Here is a 17948-nt window from a genome sequence, read left to right on the forward strand (position 1 = left end):
TCTTAGTTGCGGCATGCATATGGGATCTAGTTCCCCGACCAGGGATCAAATCCGGGCCCCCGTATTGGGAGCGTGGAGTCTTATCTACTGCACCACCAGGGAAGCCCCCTTATTGCTTTCGTAGTGCCTAAAGGTCAGAACAGTAGTGAGAAAGGGGAGGGATGACTGTGCTTTCTGTAAAATCTCTGGGCCACCTGAAATGAAGCCCCAACTCAGAGAGGCTTCCTCAGGTAATAATTTAGGTCAACTCTTTGTTTGGTTCTTTAGCCTTGAGAGCATTCGAGTCCCATCTTGTAGTATCTGTGACTCTGATTATGAATGCCCTGTATTTGAAGACGTGAATTTTGAACTGAGCAATAAAGCCCCATGATGTGTGCGTGTTAACGATGCACGTTACCCTCTACTTGCTTAATTCTGCTTTCATGATCACAGGCTTGGTAAAGCCAAGTCCTTTCTGCCTCTATACTAAGATAAATTGCTTCTTATAAAAGCTTTGATTCCAGTCTTAATAATAAATGTTTCCCTGTTCTGGCTCTTAGACCAGTCGTATTTATGAAATAGACATCAAAACTAGGCAAGTTTCAGGGGTCTTGAAACTTTTTTTTTGTAAGCAGCAGAATCCTTTTTTCCAAAAAATATTGCTCGGAAATCTAACACGTAAAAAAGATAAAGATGGAATGGCTATTTATGAGGAGGGGTGGGGCACCTGGGACCCTGATGGCTTAGTACCTGGTCTGGCAGCCTTTAAGCCAGTGCTCCTTTAAACCTGACTGTACAGTGAAACCCCTGGGGTTGTAGTAAAATGAAGACTGATGTAGTAGATAATGGTTAAGCCTGGGATTTTGCATTTCTAACAAGGTCCCAGGATGCTGCTAGTTTGGAAACTACACTTTGAGTAACAACGCTCTAGGCTCCTCCTTGGAGCTTCTTTAGATGGAGGAGCTTTGAAAAGCACAGCCCCAATTGAATAAGAGTGAAAAATATGGAATTATTTTTAGGTGAGGTCTCTTATAGGCAAACTTGATGTGTTGTAGTTTAACTTAGAAAAAAGGTACAATAGTGATTATTCATTTTAGTATTCTTTGGTTTATAAATTCTTTTCAAGTTAAGAATTATTTACCACACTACAAAAAAAGCATACAAAAAAACTTCAGAAAATAGAGAAAAGGAAAAAAATTACCAATAATTCTCTTACCTTTATTATTTGCAGTACGTTTCCTTTTGTCACAGCCCTCATAACCAGCATTTCAGATGCTACCCAGTGGACATAACATGTTTAAAATTCCCCCTTATTTTGAGGCATTTAGATTTTCCCTTTTAATTTCTGCTCTGTGATTTGCTGAGTGACCCATTGCTTGAGGTATAATTTAACTTTGCAAGAGTTGGCAAACGATGGCCCATAGATCAAATCTAGCCCACTGTCTTTTTCTGTAAATAAATTTTTATTGGAACAAAAGCATGTTCATTTGCTTACGTACTGCCTGTGTCTTATTTCACTCCGCACTGGCAGAGTCGAATAGCGATAGAGACTGTCTGGCTCGCAAACCTAAAATTTTTAGTATCTGGCCCTTTACAAAAGTTGTTTGCCAACTCTCAGTATAGAGGAACATATGCTTTACTGCTGTACTTTACAAAATATTATTCTCTTACTGAATTTAAAATAGCCAAAATCTGTGATGTTTTCTGCATAAGTCTTTATTTAAAAAGCATCTTTACGTTTTAAAACTTCAAAATCTGATTTTAAAATCATATTTTCCTTTCAGCGCTTCTAAACCATCTAGTGATCTCCTGGACCTGCAGCCAGACTTCTCCTCTGCAGGGGCGGCAGCAGCCGCGACACCAGCACCAGCACCACCTTCAGGAGGCGCCACTGCGTGGGGGGGTGAGTGAAACCAGGCAACCATGCCATTTTTCTATTTAGTTGTTTTTATTCAGGCTGTAATTGTTATACTTACCTTCTGATTATCCAAAATGGTGCTAGAAACTCGGGGAGAAAATGTTAAGAATGGCATTGATTGATTGATTGATTGAAATATATATTGAGACAGCGAGACAAAGACAGAAAAAGTACCCATAATACAGTTAAAATATTCAAGTAATCATACCGTTTTTTTAGTTTAAAAGCTGGAACAATGGGAGTATTTTTGCTTCGCTGTTCTCAGATTCTGATTATTTTTAGTAGTTGCTCCCTAGAGATGCAGGCCTTAGAAGGTTGGGTGTTCCCATGAACTTATGGGATTACTCAGAGGCAGCATTTCGAATTTGGTTTGTCCAGATATGGTCTCCTTCATGGATTCCTTTAGACCTTAACTGGTTTTATTCACATTGTATTTGACTTCATGCAGTTGAAATCTGGGATAGATTCTTCTTGGTGCCAGAAAATATCCATCCTAAACTAATTAAGAGGAATCACACCTAAGTGCTCGATTTCCATTTTATTCATGGATCTTGGGGGAAAAAATTAAGCTTTTATATGTTTTTAATTAAACATATTTAATACCAGTATAAAAATTAAGTTAATTACTGCTTAATTCTCAAAGCTTCACAGAGTTGGTGTTAAATAACATACTCTACTACATCAAACTATCAAAATAAAAAATTGTTTAAGTTTGAAAATGGCTCATAGGAACAACATAGAGGGAAACAACACAGAGGGACTGACACAGGAGGTGTCCCATCATATCTCCCCATAGGAACAGTACTTTGGCAGCCACCCACAGATAAAAGTGCCTTTGTGGGAGCTTTGGGATCCACGTAAAAGGTTGCAAAGCCCAAGTGGAGCCCAAGACCAAGAACAGTTGATTTGAGAAGGCAAGCCTACTCCCAGGTGGGAGGCCTGCCAACCATCTCTGAACCCAACTGCGCATCCTGAAGTGGACCCTTGTCCCAGCTCCAGCCCTACTAACCAAGGTCGTGAAGGCAGTCCTGTCCACTCAGGGACCAGGAGGCAGGATCTATACCCACCCAAGCCCCTGGTAACAGGCCCACTAACATGGACACTACAGCAGACCCAGAAGCAGCCACATGACCCAGCCCCAACCCCACTCAACTGCAATCCCGGAGTCAGTATCATCAGCCCAGGGACCTGACAGGAGAAGGCCTGCCAAAACCAGTGTTTAAAAACAGGAAGAGGTGTTTGCTCCTTCAGATGCACAGACACCAACACAGGGCTACACAGAATATGAAGAATCAGGCAAACAGACATGACACTGCCAAAGGAAACTAATAAATCTCTAATAACTTACCCTAAATAAATGGAGATCTCTACATAGCTTGATAACAAATTAAAAATAATTATCTTTAAGAAACTCAGTGAAATACAAGAGAACACAAATAGGCAACAAAATTAAGTCAAGAAAAGTATACATGAAAAAAATAAGAAAATAGAAACCATAAAAGGGAACAAAACAGAAATTCTGAACGAAACAGAATACTATGACTGAACTGAAAAGAAAAACTCAGTAGAGAGCTTACTTGATCAGACAGAGTAAAGAATCAACAAACTCAAAGATAGAGCGTTAGAAAATAGCCAATTAAAGGAACAAAAAGGAAAAAAAGTGATGCATACAGGACCTATGGGATGCCATAAAATTAATTAATATATGCATTATGGGAGTCCCAGAAAGAGAAGAAAGTGAGAAAGAGAAGAAAGCTTATTTAAAGATAATGGCTAAAAACTTCATAAATCATGGGAGAGATATGGACATTTAAATTCATGAAGTTCAAAAGTCTCCAAGCAAGAGCAATCCAAAGACTATTACCTGAGACACAGTATTTAATCAGATTGTCAGAAGTCAAAGACAAAGAGAAACTTTTGAAAACAACAAGAGAAAAGCACCTCCTCACATACAAGGGAACCCTGATAAAGCTATCAGCATATTTCTCAGCAGAAACCTTGCAGGCCAGGAGTAAGTAGCATGATATAATAAAAGTCCCGAAAGAAAAAAACTGCCATCAAGAATACTACACCTGGCAAAGTTGTTCTTCAGAAGTGAAGGCAAGAAAAAGACATTACCTGACAAAATCTGAGAGAATTCATCACCACTAGACCTGTCTTACAGGAAATGCTAAAGGGATTTCTTTAAGATAAAACAAAAGGATGCTAAATAACAATGAGAAAATGTATGAAGGTACATCCCTTGAACTACATGAGTTTGAACTGTGAGAGTCCACTTATACACAGATTTTTTTTCCACTAAATATGTAATACACAACTAAACAATACATGGTTCGTTGAATCTGCAGAACTGTGGATATGGAGGACCAACTGTAAATGTATAGGTGGATTTTTGACTGCATGGGTGGTTGGCTCCCATAACCCCTTTGCTGTTCAAGGGTCAACTGTATCAAACTCACTGGTAAAGGTAAATTTGTCGTCAAATTCAGAATACTCTAATACTGTAAATGTAGTAGGTAAATCAGTTTTAACCCTGGTATGAAAGTTAAAAGACAAGAGAATTTAAAATAACTAAAGCTGCAATAATTTGCTACTACATACACAATATAAAAAGATGTAGGGTGGATAATATGTGGAGAGTAGAGAAAGGTAGAAGTGTCCATACTTTTTGTATGTGATTGAAGTTAAGTTGTTATCAGCTTAAAATAGACTGTTAAAACTATAAGATGTTTTACGTAAGCCCCATGGTAAACACAAAGAAAAAAACCTCTACTAGATACTAAAAATAAAAAGGAATCAAAGCATACCACTGAGGAAAATCATCAAGTCACAAAGGAAGAGAGCAAGAGAAGAAGAAAAGAACAAAGGAACTACAGAATGGTCAGAAAACAGTAAACAAAATGACAATAGTAAGTCCTTACCTATAAATACTGTAAATTTAAATGGATTAAATTCTCCTATCAAATAATAGAGTGGTTCAGTGGATGTTAAGAAAAACAAAAAACAAGATCCAACAATCTAGTGCCTACAAGAGACTCCTTTTAACTTTAAGGACATACATAGGCAAGGTAAAGGGATGGGAAAAGATTTGCAGTCAAAGTCTATCACAAGAAACAAAGAAAATCACTCTATAATGATAAAATCAATTCATCAAGAGGGTATAAACATCAAAATATCTAAATATATAAATCAAATATTAACAGAACTGAGGGGAGAAATAGACAACCATACAGTAATAGTGGGGGGCTTCAATATGCCAATTTCAACAATAGATAGATCATCCAGACAGAAATCAGTAAGAAAATAGCAAACTTGAATAACAGTTTACCCCAAATGGACCTAATAGGCATAAACAGAAAATTTCATCCAACACAGCAGAATACACATTCTCCTCAGGTGCACACAGAACATTCTCCAGGGTAGATCATATGTTGGGACACTAAAAATTTCTTAACAAGTTAAAGAAGATTGAAGTCATATCAAGTATCATTTCTGACCTTCAGTGGTATGAAACTAGAAATCAGTAACAGAAGAAAATTTTGAAAATTCACAAATACGCGGAGATTAAATAACATACAGCCAACCAATGGGTCAAAGAAGAAATCAAAAAGAAATTAAAAAGAATCTTGAGACAAAGGAAAATGGAAACACAACATATCAAAACTTACATGATTCTGCAAAAGCAGTTCTAAGAGGGACATTTATAGCGCTAAATGCCTCCATTAAGAAAAAGAAAGATCTCAAATAAACAATCTAGCTTTACATCTCACAGAACTAGACAAAGAGCAAACTTAGCCAAAAGATAGCAGAAGGGAAGACGTAATAAAGATTACAGCAGAAGTAAATGAAATAGAGACTAGAAAGACAATAGAAAAGATCAACAAAACTAAGGGTTGGTTTTCTGAAAAGATAAAATTTCTTACAGCTAGACTAACCAAGGAAAAAAAGAGCAACAGCTCAAAAATAAAATTACAAATGAAAGAAGAAACATTATAGCTGATACCATAAAACTACAAAGAATCATAAGAGACTACTGTGAGCAATTTATGCCATAATTGGATAACCTAAAAGAAATGGATAAATTCCTAGAAAGATACAATTGACCAAGACAGAATCATGAAGAAATAGAAAATCTGAACAGACCCATATGAAATAAGGAAATTGAAGCGGTAATCAAAAACCTCCCAGCAAAGAAAAACCCATGACCATATAGCTTCATGGGTGAATTCTACCAAACATTTAAACAGGAATTAATGCCAGTCCTACTCACACTCTTCCCAAAAAATTTAAAAGGAGGGAATACTTGCAAACTTATTTTTTGAAGCTAGTTTTACACTCATTCCAAAGCCATATACAGATACTACAAGAACATAGCTGCAAGAATCCTTCACAAAACATTAGAAAACTGAATTCAGCAGCAGATTAAAAGGGTCATACACCATGATCAAGTGGGATTTATCCCTGGGATGCAAGGATGGTTCAACATATGCAAGTGATACACACCACATTACAGAATGAAGGGTAAAAATCATATGATCATCTCAATAGATGCAGAAAAAGCACTTAACAAAATTTAATAACCTTTCATGATAAAAACTCTTAACAAATTAGGTAAATAAGGAATGTATCTCAACATAATAAAGGGCATATATGACAAGTCCACAGCTGACATGATACTTAATGATGAAAAGCTGTAACCTTTTCCTCTAAGATTAGGAACAAGACAAGGATGCCTACTCTCTCCACTTCTACTCGACATAGTACTGGAAGTCTAAACAAGAGCAGTTAGTCAAGAAAAAGAAATAAAATACATCCAAATAGGAAAAGAAGAAATAAAACTGTCTCTTCAGATGACATAATCTTATATGTAGAAACCCAAAAGACTCCACCAAAAAACTGTTAGAACTAATAAACGAATTCAGTAAGTTCGGGATACACAATTTATGTACAAAAATCAACTGCATTTGTATACACTAAGAACAAACTATCTGAAAAAGAAATGAAGAAAACAATCCCATTTAGAGCAACATCAAAAAGAATAAAATACTTAGGAATAAATTTAACCAAAGAGGTGAAAAACCTGTACACTGAAAACTATAAGACATTGATGAAAGAAATTGAAGATACAAATAAATGGAACGATATCCTGTGTTCATGGATTAGAAGAATTAATATTGTTAAAATGTCCATACTACCCAAAGCGATCTACAGATTCATTGCAATCCCTAGAAAAATTGTAATGGCCTTTTCCTATTAATAGAAAAAAATTTTTGTGTTCATACAGACCACAAAAGACACCAAATAGCCAAAGGAATCTTGAGGAAGAAAAATAAGGCTGGAGGCATCAAACTTCCTGAAATCAACCTATATTTCAAAGCTATAGTAACCAAAATGGGATGGTACTGGCATGAAAACAGACACCTCAACCAACAGAACAAGAGAATAGAGAGCCCAGAAATAAACCCATGCATATTCAGTTAGCTAACCTTTGACAAGGATGCCAAGAATACACAACAGGGAACAGATAGTCTCTTTAATAAATGGTGTTGGGAAAACTAGATATCTATGTGCAAAAGAATGAAATTGGAACCTTATCTTACATCATACACAAAAATTAACTCAAATGGATTAAAGACTTAAATACAAGATCTGAAACCATAAAACTCCTTGAAGAAAACAGGGAAAAAACTCCTAGACATTGGTCTTAGCAGTGATTTTTTTTATTTGCCACCAAAAAACACAGGCAACAAAAGCAAAAATAAGCGAGTAAGACTACATTCAAACTAAAAAACTTCTACACAGCAAAGGAAACAACAAAATAAAAGTGCAACCTGTGGAATGGGAGAAAATATTTGTAAAAAAAAAAAAAACCCCAAATAACTTGATTTTAAAATGGGCAAAGGACATAAATAGACATTTTCCAAACAAGGTATGCAAATGGCCAAAAAGTATATGAAAAGGTGTTCACTGTCATTAATCATTAGGAAAATGCAAATCAGAACCACAGAGATAGCACCCCACACTTGTTAGGATAACTGTTATCAAAAACACAAGAGATAACAAGTGTTTGGTGAGGGAGTGGAGAAAAGGGAACCATTATTCATTGTTGCTGGAGATGTAAATTGGTGCAGCCATTATGGTTTATTTTTTATTTATTTTTATTTTTAATTTTTTTTATTGGAGTATAATTGCTTTACAATGTTGTGTTAGTTGCTGCTATACAACATAGTGAATCAGCTATATGTATACATATATCCCCATATCCCCTTCCTCTTGAGCCTCCTTCCCACCCTTCCTATCCCACCCCTCTAGGTCATCACAAAGCATCGGGCTGATCTCCTTGTGCTATACAGCAGCTTCCCACTAACCATCCATTTTACATTTGGTAGTGTATATATTTCAGTGCTACTCTCTCACTTCATCCCTACTTCCCCTTCCCCATGCCGAGTCCTCAAGTCCATTCTTTACGTCTGTGTCTTTATTCCTGCCCTGCCATTAGGTTCGTCAGTACCATTTTTTTAGATTCCATATATGTGCTTTAGCATATGGTATTTTTCTCTTTCTGACTTACTTCCCTCTGTATGACAGACTCTGGGTCCATCCACCTCGTTACATATAATTCAATTTCGTTCCTTTTTATGGCTGAGTAATATTCCATTGTATGTATATACCACATCTTCTTTATCCATTCACCTGTCGATGGACATTGAGGTTGGTTCCATGTCCTGGCTATTGTAAATAGTGCTGCAGTGAACATTGTGGTACATGTATCTTTTTGAATTATGGTTTTCTCAGGGTATATGCCCAGTATATGCCCAGTGGGATTGCTGGGTCATATGGTAATTCTATTTTTAGTCTTTTAAGGAGCCTCCATACTGTTCTGCATAGTGGCTGTACAACCATCATGGAAAAAATATAGAGGTTCCTCAAAGAATTGAAAATAGAACTGTCACATGATTCACCAGTCTCACTTCTGGATGGATGGAGATCTGCACCCCCATGTTCATTACAGCATTATCCACAATAGCCAAGATATAAAAATAACCTAAGTGTCTGTCAACAGACAAAAGGATATAAAAAAAACACATTGTATATATTCAATGGAATATTAATTATTTAGTCCTTTAAAAAGAAAGAAGTCCTCCTATTTGTTACAGTACGGATGAACATGAAGGACATTATGCTAAGTGAATAAACCAGGCACAGAAAGACAAATATGTGTGATCTCACTTCTGTGTGAAATCTAAACTCACAGATGCAGAAAGTAGAAGGGTGGTTGCCAGAGGCTGGTGGTGGGCGACGGAGGGCAGGGCATGGAATGGGAAGACGGTCAAAGGGTACAAAGGGTCAGTTGTAAGATGAATAAGTTTTGGAGATCTTATATACAGTATGGTTACCATATTTAATAATACTGTATCGTATACTTAAAATTTGCTAAGGGAGTGAATCTTAAGTATTTGCACTACAAAAATACAGTAACTATGTGAGATGATAGATGTGTTAATTTGATTGTGGTAATCTTTTCATAATGTATATGTATATCAAATCATCACATTGTGCATCTTAAATATATACAATTTTTATATGTCACTTATACCTCCATAAACCTGAAGGGGGTGGGGAAAAACAGCACTGGTAAAAGACATTAACTGGCTGATGAGGAAACCGGTAAGATGATAAAGCTGGCTCAAAGAGAGTTTTGAGGAACTGGGTATTTATAGACATTTGAAAGGAAATGTTAAAATAAGATGGCTAGGTTAAGTACAAAACTGGTTAATGTCCAGTAGAGCAGTAAAAATCATGTCTTGAGGTTATCTTTTCTCCCAGACAGAGCATCACTAGCAGACAAGAACTGTAACTCAGTATATCATTTCAGAATCAGAGTCCTTAATTAACAGTTAAATTGCAGCATCAAATGAAGATACATTTCCACAGGTAATTAAATAATCCTTGGATGAGTTTGGTAAACATTGGCAATATAACATCAACACTACCTGCTATGATCTCTTGGTTTTATTTCCAAGTTTTTGTGGTAACAAAGTAAGCAAAAATAACTACTTGTGAAACAGAGTTGCTAACTATATTTATAAGCATTTAAATATTGGTGCTTTTCCATTTAAATACTTAAAACTTCTCCTTTGTTGAAATGTTCAACTCCTAAGCCTATAGCTATCATTTTCTTAATAAAAATTTTCTTTCAGCTACACTTAACTTTATTAAATTTCAATTGGTAAAGGAAAATATTTTTGTTGAAGAGATTTTATAAGGGCCTTCTGGTTTTCATGTTTTTTCATTCTGAGCTTCATCTTTCAGAAATGTTTGATTATTTCAGTTTACTAATAATTTTCATTGCCATGGTATCTTATACAGTGTATCATGTTTTCCTATTTATTTAAGAATGCTTCAAATCCATATCCTTAAATCAGGTTTTCTCTGTCATAAAATTCATTTAAATGAATTTCATAGAACTTTTATAATTTAAAATTTAGTATTAATTATAAATTTGTAGAGTTATACAAAATTTTTTTTCACTATTATATGAATGTGTTAACAATAATTCTCTCAACTAATTAAATCAGTAGATTGTTCACACTGTAATTTTTAGAACTTATTAAACATTTAGTTGTTTAGTGATTTAGAACTTGAATGAATAAACAGTGAAATTGTAAACTGTCTCCTTTCACTGTATTCTCCAGCATCAAACTGAAGAGAAATTGTGTTCTTTTTGTTTGATTGGTTTGTTTGGCACCAAAATAATAATAAATGAAAAAGAAAATCCCTTGGTGAAATCTTTTTAAATTGCATTGTAACATTTTTATTTATATTCATCTTCAAGTACTTTTTGCTAAGACACATTATAAGGAATAAGTTATAATAACCAACTTTATTATAACACATTTCAGTCTTTACTTGTTAGGAATAAATAACTGTTGACGATTGAAACATTGAGGTGTCAGTGGATATAGAAGAAAGCAGATTAGTGTGGTTTTAACCAGGGCTGTGCAGTGTGGACCCGCAGTTTGTGCCTTGCCCAAAGGCAGGTCGAGGGGCCTGAAATTCAGCCTGCTTTCTGATAGCCAAACTATGGGCTTTTTTCGTCCTTGAGGAAGAAGTAAGTGCTTTTCCTGTTCCAACCTGCTGGCCCAACAGGAGCACTTTTTTATAATTAATACAAAACACATTATAGTGTATGAAAATGTTGGCTTAGGACCTGATGGTTAGCATTAGTCTTTTGTTTCAACAAAATATCTACAGCTCCTTTCATAGCAGTAGAAAAGTCAGCTGGGGAGAAAAATACTAATAAGTAAATTCTCTCATTCCTAAGCAAAACAGTAAAAATTATAAGCCTTAAGAAATTCAAGTAGGGAATTCCCTGGTGGTCCAGAGGTTAGGACTCAGCGCTTTCACTGCCAGGGCCTGTGTTCAGTCCCTGATCGGGGAAAATAAGATCCCACAAGCCTGCGCACATGGCCAAAAAATTAAAAAATAAAATATGTATCTTACTTAAAAAAAGAAATTCAAGTAAACTAGTGAAATATGAAATTGATAAATGTTACCTTCAGTTTACATTTATCCTATAGATACCCAGTCATATTTGAAGAGGTGCTAAATTGTTACCAGTATGTTTTGGCTCATTTGACTAAGCAAAAAATTAAATACATAAAACCACTTTCTCAGTCTTGTTTGATAAGATCACTTTACTATTATTGTAGTTTATTTGAATTTTGTGTAACTAGATGGTAAAATGCAAACTCTAAAACTCCTTAGACCTATTTGGATGTTCTTATCCGACCATAGTGATAGAGGATTTCATTTTCAAATGACTATGGCCACATCAGTTGTTTATAGGTTTCTCTTGGGGGTTCTGGGTATGGATGAATATTGCCATTTTAGGGGACGTATTGTAAAGGATAGTATTTCTTGTCATTGGTGTAAACCAAATTTTAGCAAATTCATATTTTAGTAAATTTAATTTAAATAGTGCATATTCCATGTGGCATTCTGCCAGCCAGTAATGAACCTGGAAGTATACAGAGTGCTTTTAAAATTCCTACCTTTCTCCCCATAAAAGGGAGAGTGTTTTTTTCCTTCATAATAAATTCACCTCTCTGCACAAACAAATGAGTGTGTGTGTGTTGTACTTCTATGCATCTTAGAAGTGGAAAATGCGTAATTTTTTATTGTAAATGCTTGAAGTGAAATTTCTACTTTTTGAGAAATACAGAATTACTGCTAGGGTTTAATTAGAGTTAATAGACTTAATAGAAGTTAATTTACACATGCTGGAATGCTCATCAATATTATGTGATCACTTGACTTTAATAGTTTCCATGAGAAATATTAGCTACAGTACAAGCAGTTTTTGTGACCCATATTACCATTTGCTTGTTAATTAGATCTGGGGGGGCACATCTGCAGGCTGTCTTCAAACACATTCATGTGTACACACACACACACACACACACACACATGTACACATACTCTCTCTGAAAGATTTATAGAAGCTTTGAAATTCACAGTCCTATAATGAAAAATTATTATTTAACTTAAATGTTAGTTACTGCTATTTTTTATTGAAGTATAATTGACATGCAACATTATATTAGTTTCAAGTGTACAACATAGTGATTCAACATTTATACACATTGTGAAATGATCACCACAATAAGGCTAGTTACCATCTAAGCTATTGCTATTATTAACTTTTATTATTGAGCATTTGATATGTTCTTGGTATGGGCGAGCACTTAAATAAATTAACACATTTAATCTTCATAAAAACATGAAAAGTTCAGCTCCATCTCACAGCACAATATAGATTTCCTTGTTCATTTAGTTGTAGCTCTGTTTCCTTGGTTACAGGGAATATTTTCTAGCAATTTCTATAATACAAACAACTCTGATCATGTACTACTTGCAAATGGATTGAACTCTTATGCTGAAGTGGGGTTTTTTTGTATAGTTTAATCCTCTATAAAAAGTAGCAGTTTTGAGAATATTTAATAACCATCCTCATCATCTTGTAATAGGGACTTGCTTTTATAGTAGAGAAAATTTTGCGTAAAACAAGGAATATATAACAAATTATATTTCATCTAGAAAATTAAGATTTTGGAGACTAACACCTGTGGTTTCCAAGAGTGGAAAAAATTTTCAACATCAGTTATCCACCAATATGCTTAATCATTGTACATTTTCCTAGGAAATTTTACTTTCCATCTTCCATCATATCATTCTCATCACCCTCCATCTGAACAAAACACTAGTTAAGAGCAAGGAACTAATATTTTAATCTTTCATACCTCTTTTTAAAATCTTTTTAACTCTCTCTCCTTCTAGTACACATAAACAGTCTTCTCCTTTCTCACTTACCAAATGTATGAAATAAATTACCTGTCCCCTGTGATAGACAATGAGAGGTCTGGAAGTAGACAATGAGAGGTCTGGAAGCTGTTAAATCACATGGCTCTTAGCTCTTCTGCTAAGTCACACTGCAGCTTGAAGTAGCCATTGATAAGGGCAGGGCTACGGAGAGCCCCACCAACGCCAGGAGAAAAGAGAATCCAATCTCTCTGGCTTCTGATGACCCACTTTGGTTTCTAATGAATATTTTTATTTATATTTTTTATTTTATTTTTTTACCATCTTTATTGGAGTATAATTGCTTTACGATGGTGTGTTAGTTTCTGCTTCATAACAAAGTGAATCAGTTATACATATACATATGCTCCCATATCTCTTAGGACTTAGGACTGTAGAGTAACAGTTGTATTGGGCCAGGTCCGGTTGGCTTGAGGAATGATTGGAAGGACCTTCTACTTCTCAGGATTTGGGACCTGGACACCTAACAGCAGAAAATACCCTAGCCCTACGTCAGCTATTCACTAGGCGTACATTCTAAAATTTAAAAACTATTTCTAATGTCAAGAGCTCTATGTGCTATAATTTTCTAATGTTGCTATGAAATATGTAAGATTTAGTTTTAGGAAGAGCCTTGATTATCTTAGTGGATCTGTAGAGTGCTTTACCTAATATTTATTGGGTCACATATTGCATAGTTAAATTAATATGATAATTTTTTTCTTCCAGTTTTGTTGAGACATAATTGATGTACAGCACTGTAAGTTTAAGGTGTCCAGCATAATGATTTGACTTGCATACATCATGAAATGATGACCACAATAAGTTTAAGTGAACATCCATCATTTCATAGAGATACAAGATTTAGAAAAGAGAATTTTTTTTTCCTTGTGATGAGAACTCTTAGGATTTACTCTCTTAACGACTTTCATATATAGCATATATAGCATGGTGTTGATTATGTTTGTGATGTTGTATATTATACCCCTAGTACTTTTTTATCTTATGACCGGAAGTTGGTATGTTTTCACTGCCTTCATCAAACTCCTTCATTCTTCCCCTGCCTCTGATAACCACAAACCTGACCTCTGTTTCTATGCATTTGTTTGTTTGTTGTTTTGAACTATAATTGACCTACAACACTGTTAGTTCCCATTACATAACATAGTGATTCAGTATTTCTATACATTTCAAAATCATCACCACCGTAAGTCTAGTTACGATCCATCACCATACAAAGATAGTACCTATTAATGACTGTATTCCCCACAATACATTTCATCCCCATGACTCATTTATTTTGCAACTGGAAGTTTATACCTCTTAATCTCCCTCACCTATTTCTCTCCTAACCCCGAACCCCTCCCCTCTGGCAACCACCTGTTTGTTCCCCAAATCTGTGATTCTGCTTCTGTTTTGTTGTGTTTGTTCATTTGGTTTGTTTTGTAGATTCCACATATAAGTGAAATCATACAGTGTTTGTCTTCCTCTGACTTATTTCACTTAGCATAATCATCTCTAGGTCCATTCACATCGTTGCAAATGGCAAATATGGCTAAGTAATATTCCATTATCTATATGTAGACACATACCACATCTTCTTTATTCATCTAGTGATGGGCACTTAGGTTGTTTCCATATCTTAGCTATTATAAATAATGCTACAGTGAACATAGGGGTGCATGTATCTTTTCTAATTAGTGTTCTGATTTTCTTTGGATAAATACCCATGAATGGAATTGCTAGATCACATGGTAGTTCAATTTTTAATTTTTTGAGGAATCTGTATACTGTTTTCCATAGTGGCTGCACCAGTTTACATTCCCACCAACAGTGCATGAGGGTTCCTTTTCATCACATTCTCACCAACACTTGTTATTCATTGTCTTTTTGATAATAGCCAGTCTAGCAGGTGCGAGGTGATATCTCACTGCAGTTTTGATTTTAATTTCCCTGATGATTAGTGATGTTGCACATCCTTTCATGCGTCTGATAGCTATCTTGTATGTCTTCTTTGCCCATTTTTTAATCAGGTTGTTTGCTTTTTTGATGTTGAGTTGTATGAGTTATTTGTGTATTTTACATATTAACCCCTTGTTGGATACATCATTTTCAAATATCTTCTCCCATTCAGTAGGTGGCCTTTTCATTTTGTTGATCATTTCCTTCACTGTGCAAAAGCTTTCTAGTTATGTAGTCCCATTTGTTTGTTTTTGCTTTTGATTCCCTTGCCTGAGGAGACATATTCAGAAGAATATTACTAAGACCAGTGTCAAAGAGTATACTGCCTATGTTTTCTTAGAGAAGTTTTATGGTTTCAGGTCTTACATTTAAGTCTTTAATCCATTTTTTTTTTTTTTTTTTTTTTTTTTTTTTTGCGGTACTCGGGCCTCTCACTGTTGTGGCCTCTCCCACTGCGGAGCACAGGCTCCAGATGCACAGGCTCAGCGGCCATGGCTCACGGGCCCAGCCGCTCTGTGGCATGTGAGATCTTCCCGGACTGGGGCACGAACCCATGTCCCCTGCATCGGCAGGCAGACTCTCAACCACTGCACCACCAGGGAATCCCTGCGCCACCAGGGAAGCCCTCCATTTTTAACTTATTATTATACATGGTGTGAGAAAGTAGTCCAGTTTGATTCTTTTACCTGTAGCTGTCCAGTTTTCCTAACATCATTTGTTGAAGAGGCTGTCTTTTCCCCATTGTATATTGTTGCCTTCTTTGTTGTAGATTAATTGCCATATAAGTGTGGATTCACTTTCTGATAGTTCACTCTTAATATATAGAAACGCAACAGGTTTCTGTATATTAATTTTGTATCCTGCAACTTTACTGAATTCATTGTGAGGTCTAGTCGTTTTTTTGGTGGCATCTTTAGGATTTTCTATGTATGGTATCATGTCTTCTGCAAAGAGTGACTGTTTTACTACTTCCTTTCCACTTTGGATTCCTTTCATTTCCTTTTCTGATTGTATGATTGCTATGGCTAGGAGTTCTAATGCTATGTTGAAGAAAAGTGGCAAGAGTGGGAATCTTTCCCTTATTCCTGATCTTAGAGGAAAAGCTTTCCGCTTTTCACTGTTGAGTATGATGTTAGCTGTGGGTTTGTCACATGTGGCCTTTATTATGTTGAAGTATGTTCCTTCTGTACCTCCTTTGTTGAGAGTTTTTATCATAAATGGATGTTGAATTTTGTCAGAAGATTTTTCCCCGTCTATTGAGATGATCATATGAGTTTTATTCTGCAGTTTTTTGTATCACATTGATTTGTAGGTATTGAACCATCCTTACATCCCTGGGATAAATCCCACTTGATCGTGATGTATGCTCCTTTTACTGTATTGTTGGATTTGGTTTACTAATAGTTTGTTGAGGATTCTTGCATCTATGTTCATCAGTGATATTGGCCTGCAATTTTCTTTTTTTGTGATATCTTTATCTGGTTTTGGATCAGGGTGATGCTGGCCTTGTGGAGTGAGTTTGGAAGTGTTCCTTCCTCTGCAGTTTTTGGGAGTAGTTTCAGAAGGATAGGCGTTAACTCTTCAATAAATATTTGGTAGAATTCACCTGTGAAGCCATCTGGTCCTGTACTTCTGTTTGTTGGGAGTTTTTTCTTATTACTGATTCAATTTCATTACTGAACTGTTTGTATTTTCTATTTCTTCCTGATTCAGTATTGGGAGATTGTCCATTTCTTCTAGGTTGTCCATTTTGGGGGCATATAATGGCTTGTAGGACTCTCTTATGATCCTTTGTATTTCGTGGTGTTGGTTGTAAGTTCTCCTTTTTCATTTCTGATTTTATTGATTTGGATCCTCTCTCTTTTTTTCCTTGATGAGTCTGGCTAAAGGTTTATCAATTTTGTTTATTTTTTCAGAGAACCAGCTCTCAGTTTCATTGATCTTTTCTATTGCTTTTTTTAGTCTCTATTTCATTTATTTCTGCTCTGATCTTTGTGATTTCTTTCCTTCTTCTAACTTTCTTGTTTGTTTGTTCTTCTTTTTATAGTTCTGTTATGTGTAAGGTTAGGTTGTATTTGAGATTTTTCTAGTTTTCTGAGATAGGCTTGTATTGCTATAAACTTCCCTCTTAGCCTTGTTTTTGCTACTTTCCATGGATTTTGGATCACTGTATTTTCATTTTCATTTGTCTCCAGGTATTTTTTTATTTCCTCTTTGATTTCTTCAGTGATCCATTTGTTTAGTAACGTATTGTTCAGCCTTCATGGGTTTGTGTTTTTTGAAGATTTTTCTTGTGGTTGATTTCTAGTCAAGGCATTTTGGTTGGGAAAGATGCCTGATATGATTTCAGTCTTCTTAAGTTTACTGAGACTTCTTTTGTTGCCCAGCATATGATCTATCCTATAGATTGTTCCATGTGCTCTTGAAAAGAATGTGTATTCTGCTGCTTTTGGATGGAATGTTTATATACATAAATTCATATATTAAAAAATATATATATATATAAGTCCGTCTAATCTAATATGTAGTTTAAGGCCAGTGTCTCCTTATTGATTTTCTGTGTGGATCTGTCCATTGATGTAAGTGGGATGTTAAAGTCTCCTACTCTTACTGTGTTCCTGTCAGTTTCTCCCTTTATGTCTGTTAATATTTGCTTTATGTATTTAGGTGATCCTGTGTTGGGTGCATATATATTTAAAATTGTTATATCTTCTTCATTAATTGATTC

General features: G+C 35.4%; 1 protein-coding gene across 9 annotated transcripts in view; it reads left to right on the forward strand.

Moving 5' to 3' along the window:
- SNAP91 (synaptosome associated protein 91) overlaps positions 1–17948 on the forward strand; it is a 158378-nt gene that overhangs the window by 95166 nt on the left and 45264 nt on the right. For all 9 annotated transcript variants that reach the window (XM_067702663.1, XM_067702665.1, XM_067702669.1 and 6 more), the window contains one exon: positions 1764–1882. In XM_067702663.1, coding sequence (XP_067558764.1) covers positions 1764–1882 — 119 coding nt within the window. The remainder of the gene's footprint in view (positions 1–1763; positions 1883–17948) is intronic.

Source organism: Pseudorca crassidens, chromosome 13, assembly GCF_039906515.1.
Source record: "Pseudorca crassidens isolate mPseCra1 chromosome 13, mPseCra1.hap1, whole genome shotgun sequence".
In the NCBI taxonomy this organism is placed as follows: Eukaryota; Metazoa; Chordata; class Mammalia; order Artiodactyla; family Delphinidae; genus Pseudorca; species Pseudorca crassidens.